The sequence below is a fragment of the Ixodes scapularis genome, unplaced genomic scaffold (assembly GCF_016920785.2).
Source record: "Ixodes scapularis isolate PalLabHiFi unplaced genomic scaffold, ASM1692078v2 PGA_scaffold3__209_contigs__length_174095766, whole genome shotgun sequence".
Taxonomy (NCBI): Eukaryota; Metazoa; Arthropoda; class Arachnida; order Ixodida; family Ixodidae; genus Ixodes; species Ixodes scapularis.
In genome coordinates, this window is record NW_024609868.1 from 42,248,466 (window position 1) to 42,273,608 (window position 25,143).

The following is a 25,143-nucleotide window of genomic DNA, read 5'->3' on the forward strand; positions in this document are numbered from 1 at the left end:
TAGCGTAGTGCTCTTTTAGATCACTGCTCATTATGTGACTGATTGCGACGATGAGACTTGGCATGGGTGCCAATTTCCGCGGGTGAATCGCAGCTTTGAAGTCGTCGTTCAGAGTCAGCTGAGATGGCGCTTCGATCCCAATTTGGACGGTCCGCGAAAAATGGGGTTCTCAACTCATCGCGCTGGTTTTTACTACAGAGGTGCCCGAAGCTGGGGCGTTCTTTAATTGTGAGTTCGAATACATGAAACTTCTGGAGACAAAAGAAAAGAAAAAAAAGAAAAAAGCTGGTCTATTATATGAAATAATTATCGCTAAGCCTTTTCTTTTTTTTTTTTTTTTTCTTAAAATCGTCAAAAAATCGTTTTGTCCTATTCTGGCGTTTATTACAACAAAAAACAATACGTTATGAAAAAATCACCATACCTATTTTTTCTTTTATTTGGCCAAAATAAGCGCCACAGTGACACAAAATATTATATAAGTGTACAAACAAAGTATAGGGAAAGCATTGTGGTTTTTTTTTTTTTTTTTTGTGTGTAATTTATTTAGGTGAGCCAATCCTTCCTGAATTCTAGTGAAAGCTTCCACTACCTTCGGTCACCTCTGAAGTGAATCCTAGCGCGACATGTTAAGAATTCGATTTATGCTGACCTTCCAACGTCAGTGTACAGGCCGTAAAACAGGCATGTGGCGGGGAACGCGTCGATGGTGAAGGCTGCGTCATTTTCACGTCGCCCCAAGAAACCACCGTGCAATTTTGCGGTGTAACTTGATGCACAAACTACAAGAAAACAATATAAAAAAAGGCAGACGGTGACTGGCGAAGTGTTACGGCGGTTGCTAAGCCAAATAGGCCTGTTTCTCCCGGCCATAGGGCACTATAGATGAGTACACGAGACGCAACTGCAAAAGGGGCGAGACGTGGCCATTTAATGCTGGCGTGAAGCGGCGTCCTAGCGTCCCATCATGCAGGATCCACGAACGTAAACTAGCGTCTCTCAGCGTCCTTAGGCGTCTGCCCACGAGCACTTACAGAAAGATTTGAAAGGACGCAACGCGACGCACAACTAAAATGTGACCTAAAAATATCTGATTTTGCTCGCAAGGGCTGCCCCTCAAAACTCGAGAGCTTCAAGTCTATCGCTGGCACACGTGTAAGGGCGCCAAACGAATAATTCTATGGCAGTTCGATCGCTGGATTTTCATGCCGTGACGCAGAAGCTACCCCAAACAAAAGCGGATACCGACCCGACTGCGACGTAACTCCGGGCTGGTAAAGAACAGGAAAAGCACTCAAGAAGGTGGCGCTCTCGGTAGTCCCGATGCGAGACGTGCTGCCATATTGAAAAGCGTTCGCCGATAAAGCCGTGACTGCAAGAAAACGAGTGGACTCGGTTTTTTTGCAGATATGAATTCCTTTGAGGAGCGTTTAACGCCCCATTGTTTACTCGTTAACGACTATAATGGACGTAAAGGGGGACATCATTGATGTCACTACACTCTAAAAAAAGCCCGTGCGTCTGCTTTCCCGCACAACACTCGGAGAGCCAATCACCGCAACTTACAAAGGCAGCTCAGTGAATGACGATGCCGAAACATATGTTTATACCAAAAAACGCAGTCTGAGTTAGCAATGCAAAACGTCACGCTTGCATTGCTTAATGTCACAACTCAGACTGCGTTTTTTGGTCTAAACATATGTTTCGGCATCGTCATTCGCTGAGCTGCCTTTGTAAGTTGCGGTGATTGGCTCTTCGAGTGTTGTGCGGGAAAGCGGACACAAGTGCTTTCTTTAGAGTGATGAACACTCGATCCACTCACAATATTCTGAACCCAATTATCTCCTCACTATTTATTAAAAAAAATTCAGTCATGTTTTATATTGTGGGGTCAATGATACCGCTATTGAACGGCTTTCAAAACAATGGTAAAACGTTCCCCCACAGCCACACACACACCCACGCACACAAACAAACAAAGCTGCTGAAGTCCAAAATGGCTGACGAGACACATTGTTGGCGGTAACGCGTTACAAGTAACGGCGTTATCGTTACCTTTTCGGTAACGTAGTAACGTACTCGTTACTTTTTCGAAACAGTAACGGGCGACGTACTTACGTTACGTAACGGGTAACCTATGTTACCCGTTAACGTTGCTAAAGTACGTTGCTAACGTACGTTAAAAACGTTTAACGTATGTTACGCCTTACTTATTAATTCTTCCCAAGATCTGAAAAGAAGTACACTTACATTTTTTTCGCGTTCCTAGACAACAAAAGCGCCAAGTCATTAATTATTACACTCGTTCCACTTACCTTAAGAATTTCGCCCGTAGCTTCCCCACGCAAAAAGTCCCACTTTAGAAAAAACACCAACGCCCACGCCCTTCGTCTCAGTGTCAAAAATGCTGTTACCTTCAAGTAATAAAAAAGAATCAACGCCAGAGTAACCTGTGTTCCTCTCTTATCGGTAACGCGTTCCTTTTAGTTTAATATAACGTAGGTCCGTCAACCCGTTTCTTTATTTTGCGAGTAACAAGTGACGCATTTATTTATTTTCTTTTCGGTAACGCCTACTACACTGGCTAAGAATCAAAAGTCGAAATATCTAAGTGGAGCCTTGCGTGAAATATGGAAGGGATCGTATGTTTTAAACAAGCGCGTCGCTCACCATCCGTATAACCGGGAATTAACGAGCAAGGTGCAGGTTTCTGTGTCACCTTCTTGTTTTATTGTTTTTTTCGTGCCTTCTCCTCGCCATACATTGAACTAATAAAAATAACAAATAAAATGCAAAAAAATATATATATAACAGCGAGCGCCATTTTAAGTTTTAAAAGCTTCAGGAAGCTCCGAAGCCCGCTATAAATTCTCGAAGTCGGAGACAACCTGGCACACATTCTGTTACTCGAGCAACGAAACACTACAAACACCGAACAAATAATAATAAATAACATCATCTAAACCCGCGAAGAAGAACAAAAACCCAAAGACCCGCGGTGTGCTCCCAACTCTGAACGCCGTCCGACGACGACCTCTCGGTCGTTTCGCACGGACAAGACTCTGACGCGGGATTTCGGAGGGGGCCCTTTGAAACAACTGCGCCGTCTCGGGGCCCTAACCCGTGAACAACGAACGACCGGGGAACTAAGGCGTATAACCTCCGCCCCGTCTCCTCTCTCTGACTCTCTCTCTCTTTCTTCCACACAGGGCGACAAGGGAGATAGGGGAGTCATGGGATCCATGGGCCTACCGGTGAGTTGGCTTCGAAAGTGGGGCGAACAAATGGGGTTCTTGGGAAGAAGACGCTCCAAAACCCCAACGTCGCGCTGTTTCATTCGTTCGTTTGTTTGCTTGCTCGATCTTTATTAGGGTCCCATGGGACCAGTGGGGCCGAAGGGACTGACTGGCAGGGAAGGGAGGCCTGGCCTCTTGGTAAGAGCATCACTTCTCGTCTCCCCTGTAAACGGAATAGACGTCGTCCGGTCTCCCCCGTAAAATGTTTGAGAAGTTTTCGGAAATCTACCTTCCCTTTAGTGGCGCCCTTTCAAAGAGCCGAGGTCTCCGAGCGGTCCTAGTGTAAAGACGACGTCCTCCGCCCACGTAGCAACAACTTTTAATCCGGGCGAGGGCTGAAACCTCAAAAGCCTGTGCCCGAACGCAACCCCGTTTTACCCAAAAGCCCCTCAATAATTGAAAAGTTTCGCCATTCATTGTTGTGGAAATGCTAGAAACACGTGCCGCGCGCCACTTCTGGGAAGACCATGCCGTCTGAAATCTAGCTCAGTGCTGCGCTGTGCCGTCATGATCTTCCCAAGGGCTGCAGTTGCACGTGCTTCTTGCGTCGACGCACCTTGCGCCACTTTCAAAAGAGGAATGGGCTTTAGTCATATTAACCTCAGACCCGAAAACCAGGGTCACACTGCTCCTACATCATACCAAAGACAGCCTGCAAACACGGAGATCTGTGGTTCGAATGCCGCGTGCCCAAGTTTCTCCTTGAATTCATTGTCATGCAGCATTCGGTGCACGGGTCTCGCGATGACTCGCATTCGAATGTTTGCAGAGTGTCTATTGTATGATGTATAAACAGTGTGACCCCTGCGTTAATCTTCTTCTTGTGCAAGAATTGGCATCAGCGCTCAGCTGCAATGCCAAAACGTTTGTCCCAAAAACCACCTGTACCGCGCCGCCGCATTTCAAGTCTCGTTCCTTTATTTTATCTTTATACAAGAAGAGAGGGAATAGGGGAAAAGGCAGTGTATTTCCCTCTCTTCTCCCAACAGTAGCAGCAAAGGAAGATCTCAAAGGATAAATGAACTAAGCTCTCAAGAATGAGTAATCAGATTTCTGACAAAACCAGTAGAGATAATATGCGTTTGCTGGAAGCATTCTTGATTTTAATATTCAGTGATAAAAAATAGTTCAACATTTTGGGCAGCTGGTATTTTATCGTCCAATTTCCGTGGTTTGTTCTCAAGCGCGGCACTGTCCAGGCGTCGGCACGGCGGGTGGCGGTGTGGCATACGAGGTGTTTGTTGAGCGAAGGGGAGAAAGAGAAAAAAAAAACTATTTCCTGGGTGGTTTAATGCTGCTTTACATGGTAGGGTAAGTCTATATTCATAATAATGTGTGATTTGAACGATTCCTAATTTATTGAAAAACGGTGCCGCGTGGCTGTCATATGTTTTTGCATAGAATACGAATTACCTTTTTTTGAAGTGAAGGAATACCATGAATATTTTCAGAAATCGTATTTCTTCATACAAAAAAAAAAAAAGAAACGTAATTAAAACAAGAGTAGAGTAAGAGTTTGAAGAAATCGTAATACAGAGTGGGGTAATTTTTTAATATATATATATATATATATATATATATATATATATATATATATATATATATATATATATATATATATATATATATATATATATATATATATATATATATATATATATATATATATATATAATTATAGCTACCACACGGAGAACTTTTTATTCATAAAAAAAGAAACGTTTGTCGTAAAATCTTTAAGACATTCGTTAAAAAGAAAATCGCTTTGACCTTGTAACTAACGTTAACGTTGGTTTGAAGCTCTCAAAATTTTATATCTTGTGAACTTCCCATCTTGTCGAATCATCTAGGATAAAAAAAAACTAGCTTTTCTAGTTTTTTTCAAATAACCATAACATATGTAACACAACATACCAACAATACAAACTTCAAGAAAGACCTCAGATTTAACGGTGATTATGGTGAATCAATTTTGGTTGCACTTGCCAGGCTCGAGTGGAGGGTGTTATATAGCGTCCTAGCCTATATGAATCAACATAAACAAAAAAGCTCCCGCGCTGCCTGCACCTTCTCCTTATAACTTTTTTCCCCCTTAGTGTGTCATTTGGTCCTCGATTGGTCAGTGACGTGTGCGGCTTCTTGTTTGTTAAGCACTATCGAAGGTCTGCGTTCTTTTGGACATCCAGCATCGATTCAGGCGAAGAGTCAATTCCGCTCATTTATTTTATTTTATTTCAAGTTTCTCCGCGACTCACCTCTGCGCTCCTTTGATTCCCGGTGATCAGGCTCTATATTTGAGTAAGGCTTACTCATTACGACCCCAATTTTTTCTTGCGAATGGAAGTTTTACTTTAGATAAAGCCTAAATAATTGAATAAGATTAATTTACGCGGGATTATAGTTTTATTTTCATACGCTATCGACAGATTTCAATCGCCTCCCCTTTTATACTCACACATACATATATACACACGCACGCACACACACGCACACCCCTCGCGGGTGCCAGGAATTTTGAGCCGTAACTCGAGTGTTCGATTTGGCTGAAAGTTATAGCAGCGTTATGAAATGTCGTTCTGAGCTTAACTAAGTAAATATGCGATTCTAGTTTTCAGTTATAATACTACAGCCTGGCGGTTGTTAACCGCGTTGTGGAGGCCATGGGTTACAGGGGGAAAGAACCTCTTTTCTAGGATTTGTTTCTTTTTTTTTTTTTTTGGAAAAGGGGGGGACACAATAAATGCTTAAATGTATTCTCACCGGTGTCCTAAAGCCGGCTTCCCTGTCTCTTGCTATGCGATGGAAACATAATTCTCCATTTACCTATTTTTGTCTCTCGCACCTGTGCCTTGAATAACCATGCACGCCGCTTGCGAGATGGGGGTATAGCTGTAACCACTGACGCAATGAGATCGGCAGGGCATGGTCTTCTAGGGCCCGGCCTGCAGCTCGCGCTCCCTGCCTTCCGTCGTGCTTTGGCTGCGTGCTCGGGGTGCACGAAACGCACAAGCGTTGCCGAAGGCAAAAAGCTCGCGCTGGAGGCGGGAGCCGAAGCCCCCCCCCCCCCCCCCCCCCCCCTCTAAAGCCCCTCGATGTGTTTGCGCTTGTCGTGCAAGTAGCGCCAAATGCGCGAGTGCACGAGGCCCATGTCTCGAGCGGCCCTTGGAAGCAAATGGCGGCGCAGTACTGAAATGAGCCGGCCTTGGAAGCGAATGGCGGCGGAGTACCCGCTCATGGCACGTGTCTCGCGCGCTTCCACAACAATGGTTGGCGGTACTTGTAAAAACGCTTTTATCAAGGGGCTTTACCCCCCCCCCCCCCCCCTTCCTGCCGTTCTCGCCTTGTGAGTGACTACCGAATTCTTCGTCATAGTCTTTTTTTTTTTTTTTTTTAGATTTGACGAGCGGCTTGTTTTTGCTAATGCGTTTGGCACTTTTCGGTGTTTATTTTTTGCTAACGAGATAACTTTCCAGTTTGTCAGCATCTATGAACGTTTCCAGTAGCTTAGTTCAATTTACCTGCTCGTCCTGCACAGGTGCAGAAGTTGCAGGTAAATTGAAGGAATCTGCTGTTTGCAAAAGTCGCGGTCCACACGTGCTAAATCACAGTCAAGCCAGCGCTCGCTCGCAATCGTGCATAGCACACAAAACAACAATGTACGCACCCTCATGCGCTTTCATGGAAAGGTGTATAGAAACAATGCTTCGTTGAATAAAAAAAAATTAAAATTGAACAATTATGGATTGAAGTAGACAGTGTCGACTGCAGTGCTCCAGTGCCTAACATTAAATGTCCCAAGCGGACCTTCCGCTGTAAAAAGAGCCGCAAAAATCGGCGTCTGTGCATAGAAAGCTCGAACTTTCACCGAATTTGCACTGAGCAGGACAGCTTTACCCTGTGAAATTTCTAGAAGCAGTTCTCTTCCTGTAAAAAAAAGAAAACAAATGAGAGCAAAAGTTGGAGGACGCTTAAGCTTCGCCTTTAAGAGTGGAACGCAATAGCGTCATCGAATCCTCTGCCCGCTTGTGGCGCATTGCCTGTGCACGCCTAGCTTTTTCTTGTCCGCCTTCTCGGCTTCAGTCTTACGTGGCCGACCCCGACCCCGTCACCGAGCAGGAGCAGACGTAGATGCGGCATCCGCACTCGTAGAAGACGACGACTCAGAAGGGCGCCCCGCACTGGTAGACGGCACCGCATCCATCGCTCACTTCTCTCCCGACGGCCTAGTGGCGGCCCCGCGGCGGGGTACGCATTAGTGTTACGGAATGGGCACCCCCTTATCATTCTAATTCCATTCCGGGAAATTAGAGCTTCCGACAGCTCCATTTTTTTCAGCTCCTCGGAATGGAGACACTGAGCCCATTCCCACTCCTGGAATGGCTAAACTCTACAATTCCATTCCTCTAAGTCCTAAGCGTGAAAAAAAGTCCATTGACAGCCACATTGTGTTACAAGAAAAAAGCAGCGTAAAGCTGCTGACATCAAACGCGGAGGCGACTGAAAAAGTACGCAAAAGCTTCATCGAAGCCCTCATTCTACTAAGCTGAAGGGTGGTCTCACAAAGCGCTTCGTGGCACTCGGTGTGTAACTGCAGACATCGATCGCGCGGTCACGCGTAAAAAGCTCGCGAGTCGTAACAAACGCTAAAAGTTCAAACCACCGATTTTCTTCGCAAACAGACTGTATACCCTCTGCAGATACATGTATACAAGTTGCATGTTTGGTAAGGACTTAAAAATGTCTAGCTCGTGCGTGGCGCAGGTAGCTAGCTATCTTGCTCTCTGCTTCGAGTGCTTCCGCAATAGGACCACTAGTGCGCTGTTAGAAGCGACGCCGCGTATAGACGCTTTACACACGCGCCAGACTACAGCCGCCATTGCTGACCTTCTTTTGTCTTATGGAGATACCGAGTCACTGAAACGGCTCTTGACGAGCCTCCAGAAACGCCAATGCTGGGTAGAAGGACGCAATAGAATTTAAGATGGCAATAACCTGGCCTGCTATGGTAATGATGAAGTGAAGAAAATTCAATAAGAGGAAACAAAAACTGAAGGTCAGTTATGGCGGCGTCCATGCACAGCTGCTGCAAAGCGTCTATACCTGCCGCAAATGACCGCGGCAAGAACAGAAAGCTGCTGCCGAAGTGCAATCGGTACACGGCGCCAGCACAAGCGACTGTAGCACCAAACAATGGAACCTACCTTAAAACGTAAACATTTACGTTTGCTGTACGATTCTTGCGATTTCTTAACATATTCATTTCAATTCTTTATTTATATTCCACGCAAACACTAGAAGAACAGCTGGGTTACAACTTAAAAGCAGGGAGTCGAACCGGTCAATATTCTGGTTCGGTTTGGGCTCTGGTACAGTAGCTTTGCATTTTGTTACGTTTAGGTTCTGCGGGTTTATGATGCCTTTGAAATAACAATTCGGTTACCGGTTCTACCAAGCGCGAACCAGTTGAAACCGACTGTTAAAAAAATATCCATACCTCCCATTCGTTAACAAGAAAATTTCAGTTCAACACAGTGCCATATGCATTAAAAAAAAATATGTCATCAGAAGCCGTGCTGCGGAAGCGAAGACAGCAAAAGAAATATATGCTTAGTTTCGTTCTGTGTTCTTGACTTTTAACACAAACACCGTTTTATAAAAATTAAGTGGTTATGCAGGTGCTTGGAAACTACGAGAGTACAGTACTCGCACGTAAAGTCAATCAGCCAGCACGCACAGTGGCAATTGTTACCCAGGGTAGATGAGAAATTTAGCCCATGGAGTAGGACTGCTAGCACGCAGTCCTGATACATGACCGCACGCCGGTACGATGCTCATCCAGATCGAAACGACAAACTACCCACGCCACATGCCCGAACGAATTGCTCGAACGACATAGTTGAAGAGGAGAAAGACAGCGAAGGCCAATCGAAAGACGGTTAAAATCAAACAACAAATTACAAAATATACAACGGGCAACTTGCCGTTTCTAGAAAACGCGCGCACACAAAAAATTTCTTCAAGCAGCGTCCAGGGCACTGGGCGACTGGCGACCGGCGCAGCAGTGGCGTGCACGTCGGGGCTTCGCCTCTTGGCGCCTTCAGATCTCGCCACAGCGGAAAAGCGCCGACAGCCGTCAACTTTTTGTTTTTATTTTGAAGTTTATGTTCGCTTTCTTCTTTCTTGAGGAATATTGCTTAGCAGCAAGAAAAAAAAATACACTCACGCACACAAAGAATACCTGTTTAGTTTTCCAGGATGGGCAGATATATCACGACTTACACGAGCAAATCCATAGTTTATAGCCTGTCTCGTGACTTCGCGCTCCCCGCGTCGCTCCGCCCAACCGGAAGGACACGTGACACCCTCCGAGCTATGAATTGGTTCCGGTGGCTCGTAGCGTCCTTTGCGGTTCATGGTAAGGTGAACAAAATATATATATGGAAATGTGTACCTCCCCACCGACGGCCATTCGTGCTGGACATAGACATGAAATATACCACTTTGTTTCATTATTTTAGCTGTCTCCGTGTCGTCGCTGCCGTTTGATTAATCAAAACTGGGCCAGTGATGCCACCGTGGCGAATATTTAATTGACTTGTCACCACCACCGGCAAGAAAACGCGGCTCGCGTTTTATTGCGCCAAACTGTTTCATATAAACCGCTAACCGCCACGTGAAATTACGGTTTTGTTCCGGTTGGGGTTCAATATCAAATGTTTGATCTGGGTAACAGTTTTGTTCCGGTTCAGTTAAAAATAACGGTTTTGCTCCGATTTTCGGTTTGGGTTCGGTTCGACACCCTGGTTAAAAGCTTCATGCTAATCGCGCATGATTACAACAGCCGCTTTGTCGCGTCTCGCGGCGCCAGGAACCACACCTTGTCTGTCTACAACTATTCAGTTTTGGTTGATTCAACGAGGGCGCGCCATTTTCATCCTCGAGGGAGCATAAGCCAGTGAGATAATCAAGCCGTCAGTCACCTCCTGCGCAATGATGCTGTTCCAAGAGCCACTTACCATGCGCTAGCGAATTACGCCATCAGCCCATAGTTTCCAGGTGATAATCGACACAGCTCACATAAGAACCGAGCCCATTCCATTCCCACTCCATTCCAGGCACTCCGTATCCAATTCCATTCCGTTTCCATTCCTCCCAGTGCTGCGGAAATGCGGAATTATTCCTGAATCAATCCGATTCCGGAGTGGCAACTCCGCAACACTCTTCTCCACAGACGAACGATGACGGCAGGATCGCAGCACCACTGGGCGGACTTGACGACGGACGGAAACTTTCCGCTCCTCCGCGACAGATGAAAACTGTACGCCCCTCCAAACAGACGAGCCTGGGTCATGTGGCTGTGACATCATAACCCTATCGACCAATCAGGATTTTCACGCGCCAGATTTTCTGGCACGCCACAGAAGCCGGTGCACCACAAGCTCCTTAACGCTATCGAGTTAAAAACAAAAGTTGCCAAGGTTAACGTTGGCCGCGTTCACAGACGACCGAGTTATGGTGGCCATAAGGGGAGGAGTGCCGAGCAGAAAATCGAATGCATGCGACTTATTCATGACGGCCGCGCGATGCTGATAGTACCACACGCAGTAGCCCGGTAGTTTGTTTGCAGGTGAGATAGATAAGCACTGCGGTTCCGCAGGTCTAAAAAATCGCCCTGATGATGCAGAAATGTAGTATTTTACTCAATGGCGTAACTAACACTTCCGGTCAATATACAGGGTGTCAGAAAAGAAAATTTGCACGGTCTTTTTTAGCGCAAAAATAAACTATGCATTGCCGAACACTCATTCTCCGCCCAAAGGTAGAGCTAGAGGTCACAACCAGTTGCCAAAGTTTCAGCACGATGCGATTACTTAATCAAAAGTTATAAGTAATTTTCTGAAAAGTTCAATGGGAAAATGGAGCCCATTTTTGCCTGTTTTCGGCTTCTGGTGCCATAGAGCCCCATGTGTTTGAAAACTCCGTCGGTCGCCATTTTCCCATTGAAATTTTCAGAAAATCATTTATAACTTTTGATTAAGTTATCGGATCGGGCTGAAACTTTGGCATCTGGTTGTGACCTCTAGCTCTACCTTTGGGCGGAGAATGAGCGTTCGGCGATGCCTAGTTTATTTTTGCGCTAAAAAAGACCGTGTAAATTTTCTTTTGTGACAAATTGTACTAAAGTTTGAAAAGACATTTAACTGAATATGAAATAATAACTTAAAATTAGCTCTGCGCCATTACGCACGCATTGTGGTTTTCACTGCATTTTTATGCATTTTTTCTTCTATATGTAGTTCTCAAACAACCAATGGATGCAGAGGTTCTTTGTCCTACGGTCAAAGGGTGATCATTTCTAAAAAGATTAGGACCTGTGGGAACAGAAAATATTAACACTTTCAATCCTTTCCTCGCGGATTTATAGCCTCTCTCCCAGTGAGGTGCGAAGCAGCCGGTATACTTTTTGCTCTTCACGTAGAGTTATTACATCAAACGCTAGAGGTTCAGGTGGCGCTAGTGTGCTGTTGCACATTGAAGCAGACAGCAAACATTCTAAATTTGACATCCAGTAATGTATTCCTATAGGAAAACGCACTTCGCGCTCGATTATAAGAGCGAGTATTGCTTAGTGTTGTGACAGAATAAAACGTTTGGAACGTTTTACAATCGGATGCACAAACGTATGTGTCAGAACATTTTTCTTTGAATTTCATGGCGTTGGACACTGCGCTAAAATAGCCCGATGCACATGTATAATACGTGTTGACGTTGCAGACTGCTATTGTAGTCAATGCTGTGGAGCACACAGAGTGAATCAGCTTGACAAAACACCAAAAGGATGCTAATATATGCCAAATCAAACAATCAAAACCGACAACAAGAACGAAGCATGGACTTATGGAACGAAGAACACATACTGGATTAGTAACAAACCGCGTTTCCGTCATCTGAATGCTATTACAGCTTGAATAAACCTTACACACTTTTTATTTGTTCTTTTAGAGTGCAGCTCTTAGGCGCCCGTTTGCGGGTTGCGCGGCGTCAACGTCGGCGTAACCACGCGTTTCATTATGGGACGTGTGACGTCACACATGACGTCACGACGGTGAGGGTCACCCCTGTGAGAGTAACCTCCGTGAGGGCTACCGTTGAGGGTTACCTTCACCCTCGGGGTTACCCCCGTGGGAGTAACTCCCGTGAGGGTTACCCTCCTGACGACACGTGTGACGTCTTGTAAGAAACACGTGACGTGTGACGTCATACGTGACGTCACGTGATGTCTACGCATCTATTATTGGCAATATTCCCGCTAAATTTAGCGGGAAAGGAAGCGCATATCAATCCCTCAGTACCCTTCCCTCCTCTTCAACTGCTGCGCTCCAGTTCGGCGTTACAGAGAATTGTAAACGTCTTTCATGTTTTTGCTTGAATCGATAGCTTGTACTGACATATCACGCTTTTCAACATAGACCTGGGCCCCAATTTTTGCTAACTTAAACGTCGCTCAGTAATAAAATAAAACATTTCCTAAATAAATTACACTTGTATAATGTGAATAAAGCTACATAGTACCCGTTACGAGTAAAGAAACTCTGCTGATTTCTATTATTCCCTGGCGAAGAGAAAAATATCACGTACGTTTTCCGATAGGAATACACAGGAAGACTGGAAAATTAGACTGTTTGCCGTCTGCTTCAGTTTGCAACACGAAGTCCCGTAGACACTAGCGCCAGCTGAGCCTCTAGCGTTTATTGTAATAGCTCTATGGATCTTCATTTATAAACGATAGGGCCCCACCAATAGACAGATCTCACCAACCAGTTGGACTGCGCCACCACTGCCGCAATGCATCGAGGGAACTTTTAGTATTTCTGCACACGCTACACCACAACCTTGCTGAAACTTTGTTCGTGTGGAGCACGAGACGCACGAGCCCTCGCATTCACGGCCGTCTGCCTCCGTGAACTAAAGGTATGGCGGCGTCACGCATGCGCCGAACGCTTGGCAAGATCGATCTATTGTAGCAGGCAAGTGATGTTGAATACTGAGCGAGAAAGAACACAAGCGATAAGCTGGGGTCATACTGCTTATACACCTTTTCCACAAGGGCGCAGCCATCTTGAATGTCGCCACTTCTAGTATCCGTTCAAACATCGCTTTGATCTCTCCACGCCGGTGGAAGGTGTTCACTAAAACGCGTGATTGTCACACATTCTTGTTTTGCCTCACTTATATTTTCTCGCATATGCCAAGTTTAAATGTCTTCTTTTTTCGTCCCGCATACCAGATATGGAACTCACGTGACTGAGAACGAAAGAAGACGAAAGCCGTCTTTAGGAAGTATTCACTGTCGGCCATATCTGTGTGCGCGACTGCTGAGCGCGCACTGATGGCGATGTTCCGCAGTTCTTTTGCAACGTGCATTTCGCACCATCAAGATTGCCGGTCTTAGCAGGCTATTGATGTGAACTCGTTCTGAGCATGCGCTCTCAACATCGCCTTCAAATATGACGTCCAGTGAATAGCCCCTATACATCATACAAAAGACAGTCTGCATACAAATCCGAACGCGAGTCACCGCGACATCTGTGCTTCGAATGCAGCATGGCATTGTGTTCAAGGAGAAACTTATCACGCAGCATTCGAACCATGGATATTGCAGTCACTCGTGTTTGAAGACTCTCTTTTGTATGATGAATGAGCAGTGAGACCCCGGCTTAACGCGATGCCAAAAAAAAAGTCAAATTTGGGGGTTTTACGTGCCAAACCTACGACGGGCATCTGGCACGCCCCAGCGGAGGACTGAGGATTAATTTCGACCACTTGGGGATCTTTTGACGTGCAACCGAAAGCTCGGTTACACGGCGCCTTCTCCGCAATAAGCCTCCGTCATATTGAGGGCACCTCGGTCGGGTTTAACGCGATGCGACGTGCATGTTAACTAATGGGCGTGTTAACTAATGGAGTTCCACTCGAGGAGGCTCGGCGCAGAAGGGCGTCCTGCATGACCACGTGGAGTAGAAGACGCTCTCGTGCGCTGTGCGCTCGCGCACAACACTTCACTGCACAGCCATGGCACAACGAATACCGAGGAGACACTTCACGCCACGCACCTTCGAGCAGAAATGCACCGGTATCCTGACCACAGCACCGCTTTTGTCATCATGAAGCTGTGGCATGTGGGTGGAACTAAAGTCACTAGATCCTGGGATCCAGTGTCTTTAGGTGGAAATACCCAAGAATTTACTTGTGGCGCCATCTCCCGAGAGGCACAGCTAACATACAACAAAGTGCGTCGCCTGCGCTATGCCCCTATCCGGAGATGGCGCCACAAGTAAATAGCGTCGCTAACTCGGTCGTTTGCCAACGTGACCAACCATGACTTTGACAAGTTTCTTTGCTCTCATTTTTTTACAGGAAGAAAACTGCGCCTTGAAATTTCATAGCGTGTAATTGACCTGCTCAGTACACATTCGGTGAAAGTCTGAATTGTTTTTTGCGCAGGCGCCGATATTCTTTGGCTCGTTTTCATCGGAAGGTCCGCTTGGGACACCCTATAGATGTGTGAGCCTCGCACATCTATTAAACATCTATTTAGACTGACCGTATCAAAATGTCATTTAGCAAGAACAACTTATAGATCAGCACCCTCTCTGCTTTGCGACGTGTTTGCCTGGGCTTCTTTTGGAAACGTTGCCGCGGTCCCTGCTGAGTAACAAAAGTGAACTCCGAATGATCGGTACTTATATTATTTAAAACTTTTTTTTTTTTTTTGCTTTTTGGGAAACACCAGAAAAATATTTAATAAACCAACTTTGGGCGTCTTTATATATATAGTATCGAAAACGCGGAACCCTGAGTAGAGCATGAAAGTGGAGAAATCTTGTGTGCATGGGCTTCCCGCTTCGCTGCTTCGCGCAGCGCGCCTGAGCTTTAGGAAAAGCCCTCCTTCCAGGCGCACTAACCCGTGCGCGTTGTTAGGGTCGCGCCTTCCTTCTGTGTAAATCTCGCACGCCTAGATTATCGGTTGTTTCTTTAGCTACAGCGGGGACAACAGCTCACAACAGCCACGCTTGAGAGGGTGGATAAGTACTGTAGGTACCTACGGTACGAAATAGTGAGGATGCAGAAGAAATACGAAAATGCTGGAGGCAACTGAGACGCAGCTGTTATAGGCCACATGTCAACGTGGAATTACAAAGGGTATAAATTAGTGCATAAAATTTGCAAAGAGGTAATGGTGTCTGCTTTTCCTTTTATGCATGCAGTCCTATGCGTGAAACTGGATGTTTATGCGAAGTTAAAAAGGGAACACCATATGTTGCATACATAGGCTGGCTCTTGGAGCATACTGTAATACACTGATTCAGAAGGTAGGAGATATTTGGTACGCATCATTCAGGAAAAAGAAAGAAATACGTTTTTATACTGCGTTCATTAGACATTAAGAATATAAACACCACGAAAGCCAGAAACGAGTAGACTTGCAGCTGGCATTTCACTGCAGAAAAGAAACGAAGTTTAAAATTTAGATTTACCGATATGAAAAAGGAAATACAAACTTAAAAACTTAATGAACAATAGGAAAGGAGGAAAAGAAAATGAAGAAAGTCAATTTGATTCAAAATAAATGCAAGGCAGAGCATTAAACCTTATCACGTGTGCTTCTTCTTCTATAATGATAGACAAACCAATTTGCATATAATGACGTGGAGCTAAGCTAACCATCATTCCTGTTAAAAAGTATCACCCTTCTATCTTCCGATATGATGCCGAAATACATCCGTGAATTTGCCGCTTGCAAGAGGGCTGAAGTAAGGAAGCACCTATTCCCTAAAGTGTAGTGGCGTAGCCAGGAAAATTTTTCGGGGAAGGGGGGGGGAAGAGGGCGCTGAATTTCAGGGGAGGGCTGAAGCCCCATAAGCCCCTCCCCTGGCTACGCCACTGCTAAAGTGGTTTCCTTTCTTCGTCGAACAAGTGTCATTAAAAGTAGTAAATATAGACTCTTTAAATGTCACAGCTGTATTTTTGTGCCGAGAACAGGCTAGAAAGGGTCTCTACAGGAGAAGCTTGACACGGCAGGCCAAGCTCCACGACACTGTAAAAGCTCCTTGACGAATTGTCTGTGGCCGTTCAAGTCGCCCGAGTATCATAAGGATACTTCCAGACCTGTACAGTTTTCTTGTAACGAGCCCTAGGCCGATCCCGGGTCCTTTACGACATTCCCTCGCTACCCTGACACTAATCCATTGTTTGTTGCGAGCAACGCGTCTTTGCAGGGCCCGAGGGTGCGCGGACACAAAACTCACTGGTGATGGGAGCACATGTAACGTTCTCACACGCTTGCTGCCGAGGTGCATGGTGTGATTGCTTGTGGTATGGTTGACCCCCGGCTCGCCTCGCTAAGCACCCCAACCCAGATTCTTTTTTTTTTCAATTTTGTTTCGTTATTATTTTTTATCCCGCTGTTGCCCTCTTTTCTTTGCCCGGTGGATTTGCACAGGTGTCAGTGATGTCCACGTCTTCTTTTCTGTCTATAGGGACCTCCAGGACTGGACGGGATGAAGGTGACTTGGCCACACAGCTTCCCCGCTCTTCGCCACAGCCGTGTCATAAAGCTCTTTCTTCGCGACGTGCCACGTGATGTTTTCTTACGATGAGTTTATTGTGTTGTCCGCAGGGAGAGCGTGGTACTCAAGGTAACATAGGGGAAAAAGGAGAGCCCGGCCTTCCCGTAAGTAAAGGACATTTTGAGGTTGACGGTTCACAGTCAAGAAAAAGGCAGACTAGGAGCGCCTAGTGTTTCTGACCTTACCCACCTTAGTTTTTCTTTTCTTTTTTTTATGCAACTCGTTCGATTCGTCTTTTTTTTCCGCGCGCGTAATTCGTGCTATCTAGTTTGTTTGTTTGTTTTTTCCTCAAGTGTTCTGTGTCGAACTTGCAACATGACAACAAACAAAGAAACGACTTTCGTTCATTTTTTTTATTTCTTTGCGTGATCAAACGACGGACGACGGGTAGAGCAGATGGGCCGAGATTCATCATGCGTAGGGAATACAGACAGTCCAGCACTGTTTCTTGCACTAACAGCTTGCTTCGTAACCAAAGTCCCCAATTTCCCGCAGTGTCATACTGCTGGCAAAGCGTCGGTCGTGCCTCCCTAGGCACCGATACGCGGTGGTTAGTTCAACCACTGACGTGAGTCTGTTGAAACAAAGAGTAACCCTTTCCTCCCTTTTTCCCCACTCCCGTTTTCTCACCTACCACTTATCAGGGCACCGACGGCATCCCCGGGTTACCGGTAATTATGAAGCGCCGCTTCTCTCCCTCTCTCTACTTCTCTTGTAGCGTGTCCCTAAGGACACTGTCCCCATGGGCTAACCTCTTCCTCCTCCGCCGTATCCTCTCTCTTCCCTATGCCCGCTTTCCATCCCCGTGTGTCCCTAGCCGCGCATGCTAGAGCTGCTTGCTGCTGCCGTGCAAAGTGTCGCCTTTGTGTTCGGTGTGCGTGCGTGACTGTGTGCGTTGATTTCTTGGAAATCCCGGAGGGTACGTGCTGTCTTCGGCGCGGTCCTGGTGCTCTTACCGGAGTCGTCGACGCTATGCCTAATGCACCGTCTTCTTGCATCGTTTTGTTTTTCTCCTTTTTTTTTCTTTTCTCCCGTTCTAGGGACCCAAGGGAGATCGAGGAGAGACGGGGATACTGGTAAGTGCTATCCCCCTCAAGGTTCCATCCAACCCGATTCCCCAAGCCCTGCTTATGGTCCTTGCGGTCCCGGGGGTTCCGGAGGCACGTCTTGGGGAACCGCACTTTTGGACTTACGCGTATGGGTATACGCTAATAAACGAGGCGTTCTCGCGTCGGGTTCGCATTGATCCGGCATCGTTTGTTGGGACTATCTGCTACCCTTGGCTTGCGGGGAAATTTGATTATACTGGGCAAAGGGGTCTTGCTAGCTTCGTCGCCACAAACGTCTGCCGTTATGTTTTTTTGTTTTGTTTTTGTTAGCTTTTAAACGATAATTGTTTTTTTTTTTATATAATTTAGCGTCTTCAAGTCTGACGCTTGTACGTTTCATCTGCACTGTATGCATATCTTTAAAAATGTATAGATGGCGTGATCTTTTTTTTTATGGTTTGGATTTGCTTAATTCTTGTCACATTATAGGTTACTTAATGGGACAGAAACAAAGACGTTATAAGGATAATTATGATCAAGACTGACGACCCAGAATCAAGCACGTTAATTAGTTTATTAAAAAAAAAAAAAAAAAAAAAAAAGCTCTTGTTCTGAAAAAATTAACCCAAACAAAATTTTCGGGTGACCGTCTTTTCTTTTCTTTTTTTTGCCATTGATCGTTGTTTGTCGACCCTTTAAAACAATACGTTATAGGAATGGTATCCGCGAGATTAACATAACGTGCCGAAATAACATCACGAAACCCCGACACATGGCCACTAAATTTGGTGGGCACCCGCCAAAGTGAGTGGCTCCCAAACTCACGAAAAATCACAAATGAACTCAGTGCAGCTCAAAACACGTTTCGCATTATGTCTTCTAAGTTTATCCATCATATTAAGAGGTATTTAAATTATTTATTTATTTATGTAGGAAACATTTACGTGACACGCTTCTTGTACCTGGTACTTACACTACTAGTTTATAGGAAATAAATGAATAAAGGTTGCAATAAAAAAGCACTGAAGGCAGCGACAAAACAATCCGTTGCTGGGCAGTTTTTTGTTTGTTTGTTTTTGAACAGGAAATTTGTATTTATGAGTCCTCACAAACTGACCACTTACAGATATTTTTCTTGTGCTACAATTAAGTGCAATAAAAAAAAAATATTTTTATTTTTGTGGAAAGAAATGTTTTGCACACCGACGAAAATTACTTTTCAATCTCTGTTCCCAGAGCTGCGCACAGTCCTGACATTTGTAATATCAACTGTCCGAGCATTCATATAGAACAAATTTTAGCGAGAACGTGTTGTAAACGAATGAATTACTCAGGGCGCAGCAATTGTGTGACGTCTGTTCCAGGGACCCAGGGGGAAACGCGGCAAGAAAGGTGACAAAGGAGACAAAGGCGATCAGGTGACAGTAAATATATTTTCGCTTATGAATATTAAGCTATCGAGGCCCTGGGCCACATACTATATTCCAGTAAACAAAGTTTTCGAAAACATTGCCGCCAGCCAGAAAATAAAAGAAGCAGATTAACGTGTCATACGTTCGATTACATTTTTGTTTTCAAACTGCCATGAGCGATGTACGTTAAATCAAATTTTTTTTATCGGTATTTAAACTGCGATATAATCATACTCAGTTTCGGGTGTCTTTTACTAATGTAAGTGACAATAAGAAAATCGATTGTGCCTTGAATCACGATTTTAGGACCCAAAATGTGCGCTGTTTCTTGTATTTGACCCAGAGATAAACATCGTGGCCTAGATTTGAAATGTCAACTGGTGTCGCACAGAGGACTGGTGGTCTGTTCACGCTCATATCGTTTGTGTGCTCACATTCACATAAGTCTTAAATTGACCTCTCTCAGAGCGGTGCAAAGTATTTCTGGTCTCAAGTTCTCAGCTAAAGGTCACCGAGTTAACGGCAGGTATTAGGCGTTTTTCAACGTTTCATTGAGTACTCCATTCTTAGAACACTTTGTCCGTATTCTTCGACTTTTGCTGACTCTAGGTTCGGCTCCTGAAAGAAGGACGGGCCCCTCTTGAAATGGAGCCATGAGCTACAGAGTGGCCCCGATGGCGCCTTGACCCTTTGAAGAGACCGTATAAATGTGTTTCTTAATTGCCATATAATTGAACAATGAGGTGTCGCCGAATGGCGGATGTTGTTGTTGTTGTTTTTTTTTTAGCGAAAAATTACAAAGACTAGTTCTCCTGACCAAAAAAAGAAAAACAAACATGCTACGGGTCACGCTTAGCTTGCGTGAAACCATTAAACGACATCGTGGGTCACTGTGGCGTCTATTTTGGAGGTGATAACTGTAATTCAATTTTATTCGCTTTTCTTTCCACATGTTCTTCTATCATAGAAAATGACAGAGTGAACCGCAATTCTGATGGACGGCTTTGTAACAACAAGACTTAGCTAAACCTTCATCCAAAGGGGGAAAAAAAAATTCTTTCGTTTCTCTTAACTTAGGTGAGCTTACATTTTAGTACTTTCAAGTATATTCCCTACGGTCACCTGTGTAGTAAATGTTAGCACGACGCGTTAAGAAATCGATGAATACTCTATTTATACAAAGGGCCAACGCTCCATCGGGGCCGCCCCGTATATCTGCACGGGTGCACGTCACTGTTTTCCCGGAAGCAGGCCCGAGAGCGCCCTTCTTTCCGACAGGGTGTCCCCGGACTAGACGCCCCGTGTCCTCTAGGTCCCGACGGGTTGCCTCTGCCAGGCTGTGGCTGGAAACCGCCCAACACGTTAGCTGTAAGACCAAAACGTTCTGTCCTGCCTGATCTTGTTTCATTCCTGGATGGTAATGCAATATGAACACTTTGGCTTTAAAATACCATAGCATTTCTCGCCCGGCTTCGATACGCTATACTAGTCGATGTAGCGGTAATCGGTTAAACGAAAAAAAAAAAAAAAGCATAAAGGCATAACTTTACATTCTGTCGTTTTCGAACAATAACGTATAGTTGCTGAAAATGCAACGTAACAATAAATTAAATCCGTTATATTTCGAACAACTACTGCACTCAAAAGCTACAGTTCCAAAGCCGTAGTATCTGAACATGATCATTTAGAGCTTCAAGCTCAAACTTGCCCCTTGATAACAACTTTTTTCGCGATAATTAGCGTTAGCACGCCAGTTTGCTAGTATTGCATCGAGTTATCAACCCTCTAACTTTTGACGCTTTGTGTGCGCTGTTCCGTTTTCTTGGCAGGGTCCCATCCCTCCAGGAGAGCCAGAGACGCCGACCGATTCTTAAGATACCACCCATCGAGGACCAGAGAACGACATCTCGCAACACCAGCCGCGTAAGCAGTGTGCCACCAAAGAAGTCTGTGCCTTAGCTTGTCCTTTCATCATATGCTGCGGAGTCGGCATCAAATTCGTAATTTGTTCAATATCAACGTTATGGGAGATTGTTTAATGGACAATGGATGGAACCGTCGTTGGGTAAGAAGACATTACTGGGCACATTCTGAGTCAACAGATGAACTCAAATGGCTTCTTACCAATGTCCTGGGCATGTATTACTCAACGTTCAGAAGACGGTGTCCTCAAACTTTCTCATGTGGCCACTGTCAGTGTGTGCTAAGAGGAAGCATAATTTACGTTAATCGTTTGTGTCAGATCCGCGTGTCTGCCTCCCATAAATAGAGCAACCCTCTTTTGTTAATAAATCGTTATCAATCGATGACCTGAACTTTGTCTAAGACATTTTGAGCGCGTTGCCAATGCGCAGCTTCTATTTTGATGAGGGCTTCGATTAACCTCCTGCCGTTTTGGAACACGCTGCGTATGTTTTCCTGTGCATATGTGTGTGTCTTCTGGAAACACAGAGAACCGCCCTTTACAGGGTACCGTCTAATTCCTTGTCTTAGTAATTTGTCTTAGTAATCCTCATTGGCTTTCAATATTTTAAAACTATATCTGATCGGACAAGCCTGCTTTTGCTGGGCAATCTTTCGTTGGTGCTGTAAGGAGTGCATTATGCAGTTAGCGTGCGGGACACCTCAGAAGCTGTTGACACGACACTCGCCTTCTCTGTCCTCCGACAGGTGTCGCGACGGGACACTGGAGGCGGCACAAGTGTGGAGATCTCGATGTCGACAGCATCCGGCCATGGACATGACGAGTTTCACTTTACGGGTTCCTCTACTTTGATCGTTCAGTGCGAGCGGCCCCATAACAGCGTCCCAAGGAACACAAGAAATGTCGCCGCGTAAAGGAAGGACTGATGTGATTTTTTTTCCCCGATAAACGTCGTAGACCCTTCCTCAGTAATGGATACACGTGTGAAAAAAAAGAAAAAAAAAAAGCAATCGCCAACCACGAGGTTGTGAAAATGCCCACACATCCGTGGCGCCACACTTCTTTTGTAACAGAAGCGAGGTTTCAAAGCTTTCAGAAGTGTCACTTTGGACCTCTCTGCGTGAATAAAAAACCGAGTGTCGTATACGTTGATGCGCGAGCCGCCGCAACGTCGACAAAGTTTTATCGTGGCGTTGTGAAAAGCTGTATGTGTTGCGTGTACACGGGATCGAATTAGATTACACTGCCTCATTTTTCATAAACAATCTAGCAATCAGAAGTGGAAAGATTCTTAATGTGCGTTGAAACCAAATCGCACATCCCAGTATCAGAGCTAGTTCAAACTTTTCCGACTGAAGTATTCCAACTGGTAGAAATACATCAGTTCTTTCCTTAATTAAACTGCAATAACTGTGTGCTAGACGATAACAACGTCAAGCTCATTGTACATGAATTGAACGGAACATGCATTATCTTTTGTTTAATCACGAAAGCTTTGTGGCAGTGATGAGTATTCGCTCATGCAGTGTGCGCGTTTCCACGATGGGGTGTGTAATGGTCGTCCTTTATAATATTTTCAACAAAATTTTTCACGAACCGAGTTTATCTTGATCTGTTAATTTTGTGTGTTCTTAAACGAAAGGGTCTACAGATACAGAAAGCGTGTCGTATCTGATGTCGGGTTAGCGCGGACAGAAATTTTCGCCTTACTGCATTTTTTTTTCCTTTGTGGAGAGATCATTGTATATGTCATCACCTCACCGCCCCCGAAACTCATCATCTCTCAGTGTGTTGGAGAGAGAAAGAGTAGGAGAGAAAGAGAGAATGAACGAGGTAGTCTTGTGTACGTTTGTAATGACAAACACATTTAATGAGACGCCCTCCATCCCTCCCATGTAAATCATATCGCATCTGTTGTCCCACAGCAAAGAATCATGTCCCCGTGATATCCGGATTTGGCTCTAGCACACGCGTCAACTAAAGGAATTATAAATGACGGCAATAATCAAGGCACAAATCAGGAAATGCCCGTTTGGCAACGTGCGGTGTTGGATTATAAAGTGTAATCAAAGGACATAAGGCTCATATTCCTCGCAATAATGGAAGTGGTGCAAGGGTTCTCACGCGGTCTCCAGCTAGACACTTTATGTCCGAGCTTGAAAATTATCTCAGAAAGTTCAATATACGACCGGATGTGCGTAAAAAACAAGGCGGGCGTGCCCCATTTTTCAGACGAGGCGGGCACCGCTCAACCGGTCTCAAAAGGAGAACAACTCAGTACTTGGGACAGTACTACCAGAGTATTGAATGGCGTGCCACGGTAGGTATAGCCGCATTGGCATCTCAGTTGCCACCTTTTATTTCTGTATGTTATCGTCACAACTGGTTCTCGATCAACGCCAGCATGGTGCGGATAAACCTAACCTGGTATTCGCTGGCTTTCAGTCATCTGCAAAGCCTGCGGTCAACAAAAACTGAGAACTGAGGTCATAGAAGCAAAAACTGAACGTGGGGCATTCTCGGTACCAACAACTTAACATCTGCTGTTGATAGGCTTTTTATAAAAAGCCTACCAACAGTAGAAAGAGGCCAATTGACGAGTGAATGTCGACGCCAACATTCTCCATGGCCTCTAGTCCTCGAAACCGCAGTGGTCGAGTGGTCGCCACGAAACAACGTTCGGCACGTGCTCAAGATACCTTTGCAGAAGAATAAATGGTCGAACATTCGACAGCGCAATTACGCCAAAGACGGTAGGATTTTTCTAGCGCTTTTAAGCAGAAAAACACTTTGATGATAACTCACCATTTCGCTTGTGGTCTTTATCAGTTCAGCTATGCAGGAACTCTGAAGCAAATGCCTCCTAAATTATCTTTCAGCTGAACGTGGCACATCGTCTTCCTGTAAAAATAAGGTTCCTATAACAATAGACAGAGGCGACGCCGGATTGCCTGTGGGTTCTCAAACTTCTCAAAGTAACAAACAGAAGACATTTTTGTTGCTTTTTCAAGCCGTTTGTCTTGGTCAGAATCTCCGTTGACGCAACCGATTTCGCCCCTTAAGAAAACAATCCAACTATAAAATCGTAGATTTCCTTTTTTTTTTACCCCAAATGCCGGCATCAGGATTTATTCGAGTAGAAAAACCCACGCGTCGATTTTTTGTTTCGCCACTGTTTATCAACCGACCGAGTTCCCCGCGACTTTTTCGATTCGTTGAACTTGGGCCGAAACAAAGACGCCAAATCCGCGAATATCACGCCGACGTGGTTCTCGAGTGCCGAGGTGCGAATTACTTACTTTTCTGTCGAAGTGCGAGACCCAAGTTCCTCATTGTTTGAATAACGTCATGGCCAGCAAGCGGCGTGTATCTCGTAGACGTCTGTACGCCCGTCATCCCGTCTCGGTGGGCCGACGCGCACGCGTCGAGGTCCCGCTCCTTATAGAGTCTATTAAATGTGTTTGTGTGAACTCAGGTGGCCACGACTGTTGGAAGCTAAATTATTTGTTTGCTGTCACATACGTACCTATAGAGTGTAATAATAAAAACAACGCTTTTTACTCTTTACCGGTTTTCGTTCGCTGTTTTAATTCCACGGTGGCCGAGTGGATTTTTTGCTCGAGTATCGAATCCCTTGTGCTTCTATATCATGGCCCCTTCTGATACGTACGCACAGAAAAAAAAAAAAAAGACGGAATTTCATGGTGCAGATGAAGCTTAAGTTTAGTAGCATACCCACATCAGGGGCAGCGCTGATTGTGGTTGTTCTTTGTTCTGTAGTTTATAGAGAAACGAATAGTTGGGAAGAATCTGTGCCGATTCTCGCGTGCA

The 25,143-nt window shown here is 45.1% G+C and overlaps 1 protein-coding gene across 10 annotated transcripts in view; it reads left to right on the plus strand.

Moving 5' to 3' along the window:
* The window catches only part of LOC8028448 (collagen alpha chain CG42342), a 420,040-nt gene extending 395,163 nt beyond the window's left edge, over window positions 1-24,877 (plus strand). For 5 of the 10 annotated variants that reach the window (XM_040503852.2, XM_040503854.2, XM_040503855.2 and 2 more), the window contains 10 exons: window positions 3,210-3,254; window positions 3,372-3,434; window positions 16,838-16,864; window positions 16,978-17,031; window positions 17,572-17,598; window positions 17,968-18,003; window positions 19,341-19,394; window positions 20,667-20,756; window positions 21,218-21,311; window positions 22,059-24,877. In XM_040503852.2, coding sequence (XP_040359786.1) covers window positions 3,210-3,254; window positions 3,372-3,434; window positions 16,838-16,864; window positions 16,978-17,031; window positions 17,572-17,598; window positions 17,968-18,003; window positions 19,341-19,394; window positions 20,667-20,756; window positions 21,218-21,262 — 441 coding nt within the window. In that variant the 3' untranslated portion in view covers window positions 21,263-21,311; window positions 22,059-24,877. The remainder of the gene's footprint in view (window positions 1-3,209; window positions 3,255-3,371; window positions 3,435-16,837; window positions 16,865-16,977; window positions 17,032-17,571; window positions 17,599-17,967; window positions 18,004-19,340; window positions 19,395-20,666; window positions 20,757-21,217; window positions 21,312-22,058) is intronic. The other 5 variants (XM_040503858.2, XM_042292412.1, XM_040503856.2 and 2 more) reach the window with 1 other exon arrangement.
* Window positions 24,878-25,143: the final 266 nt, after the last annotated feature.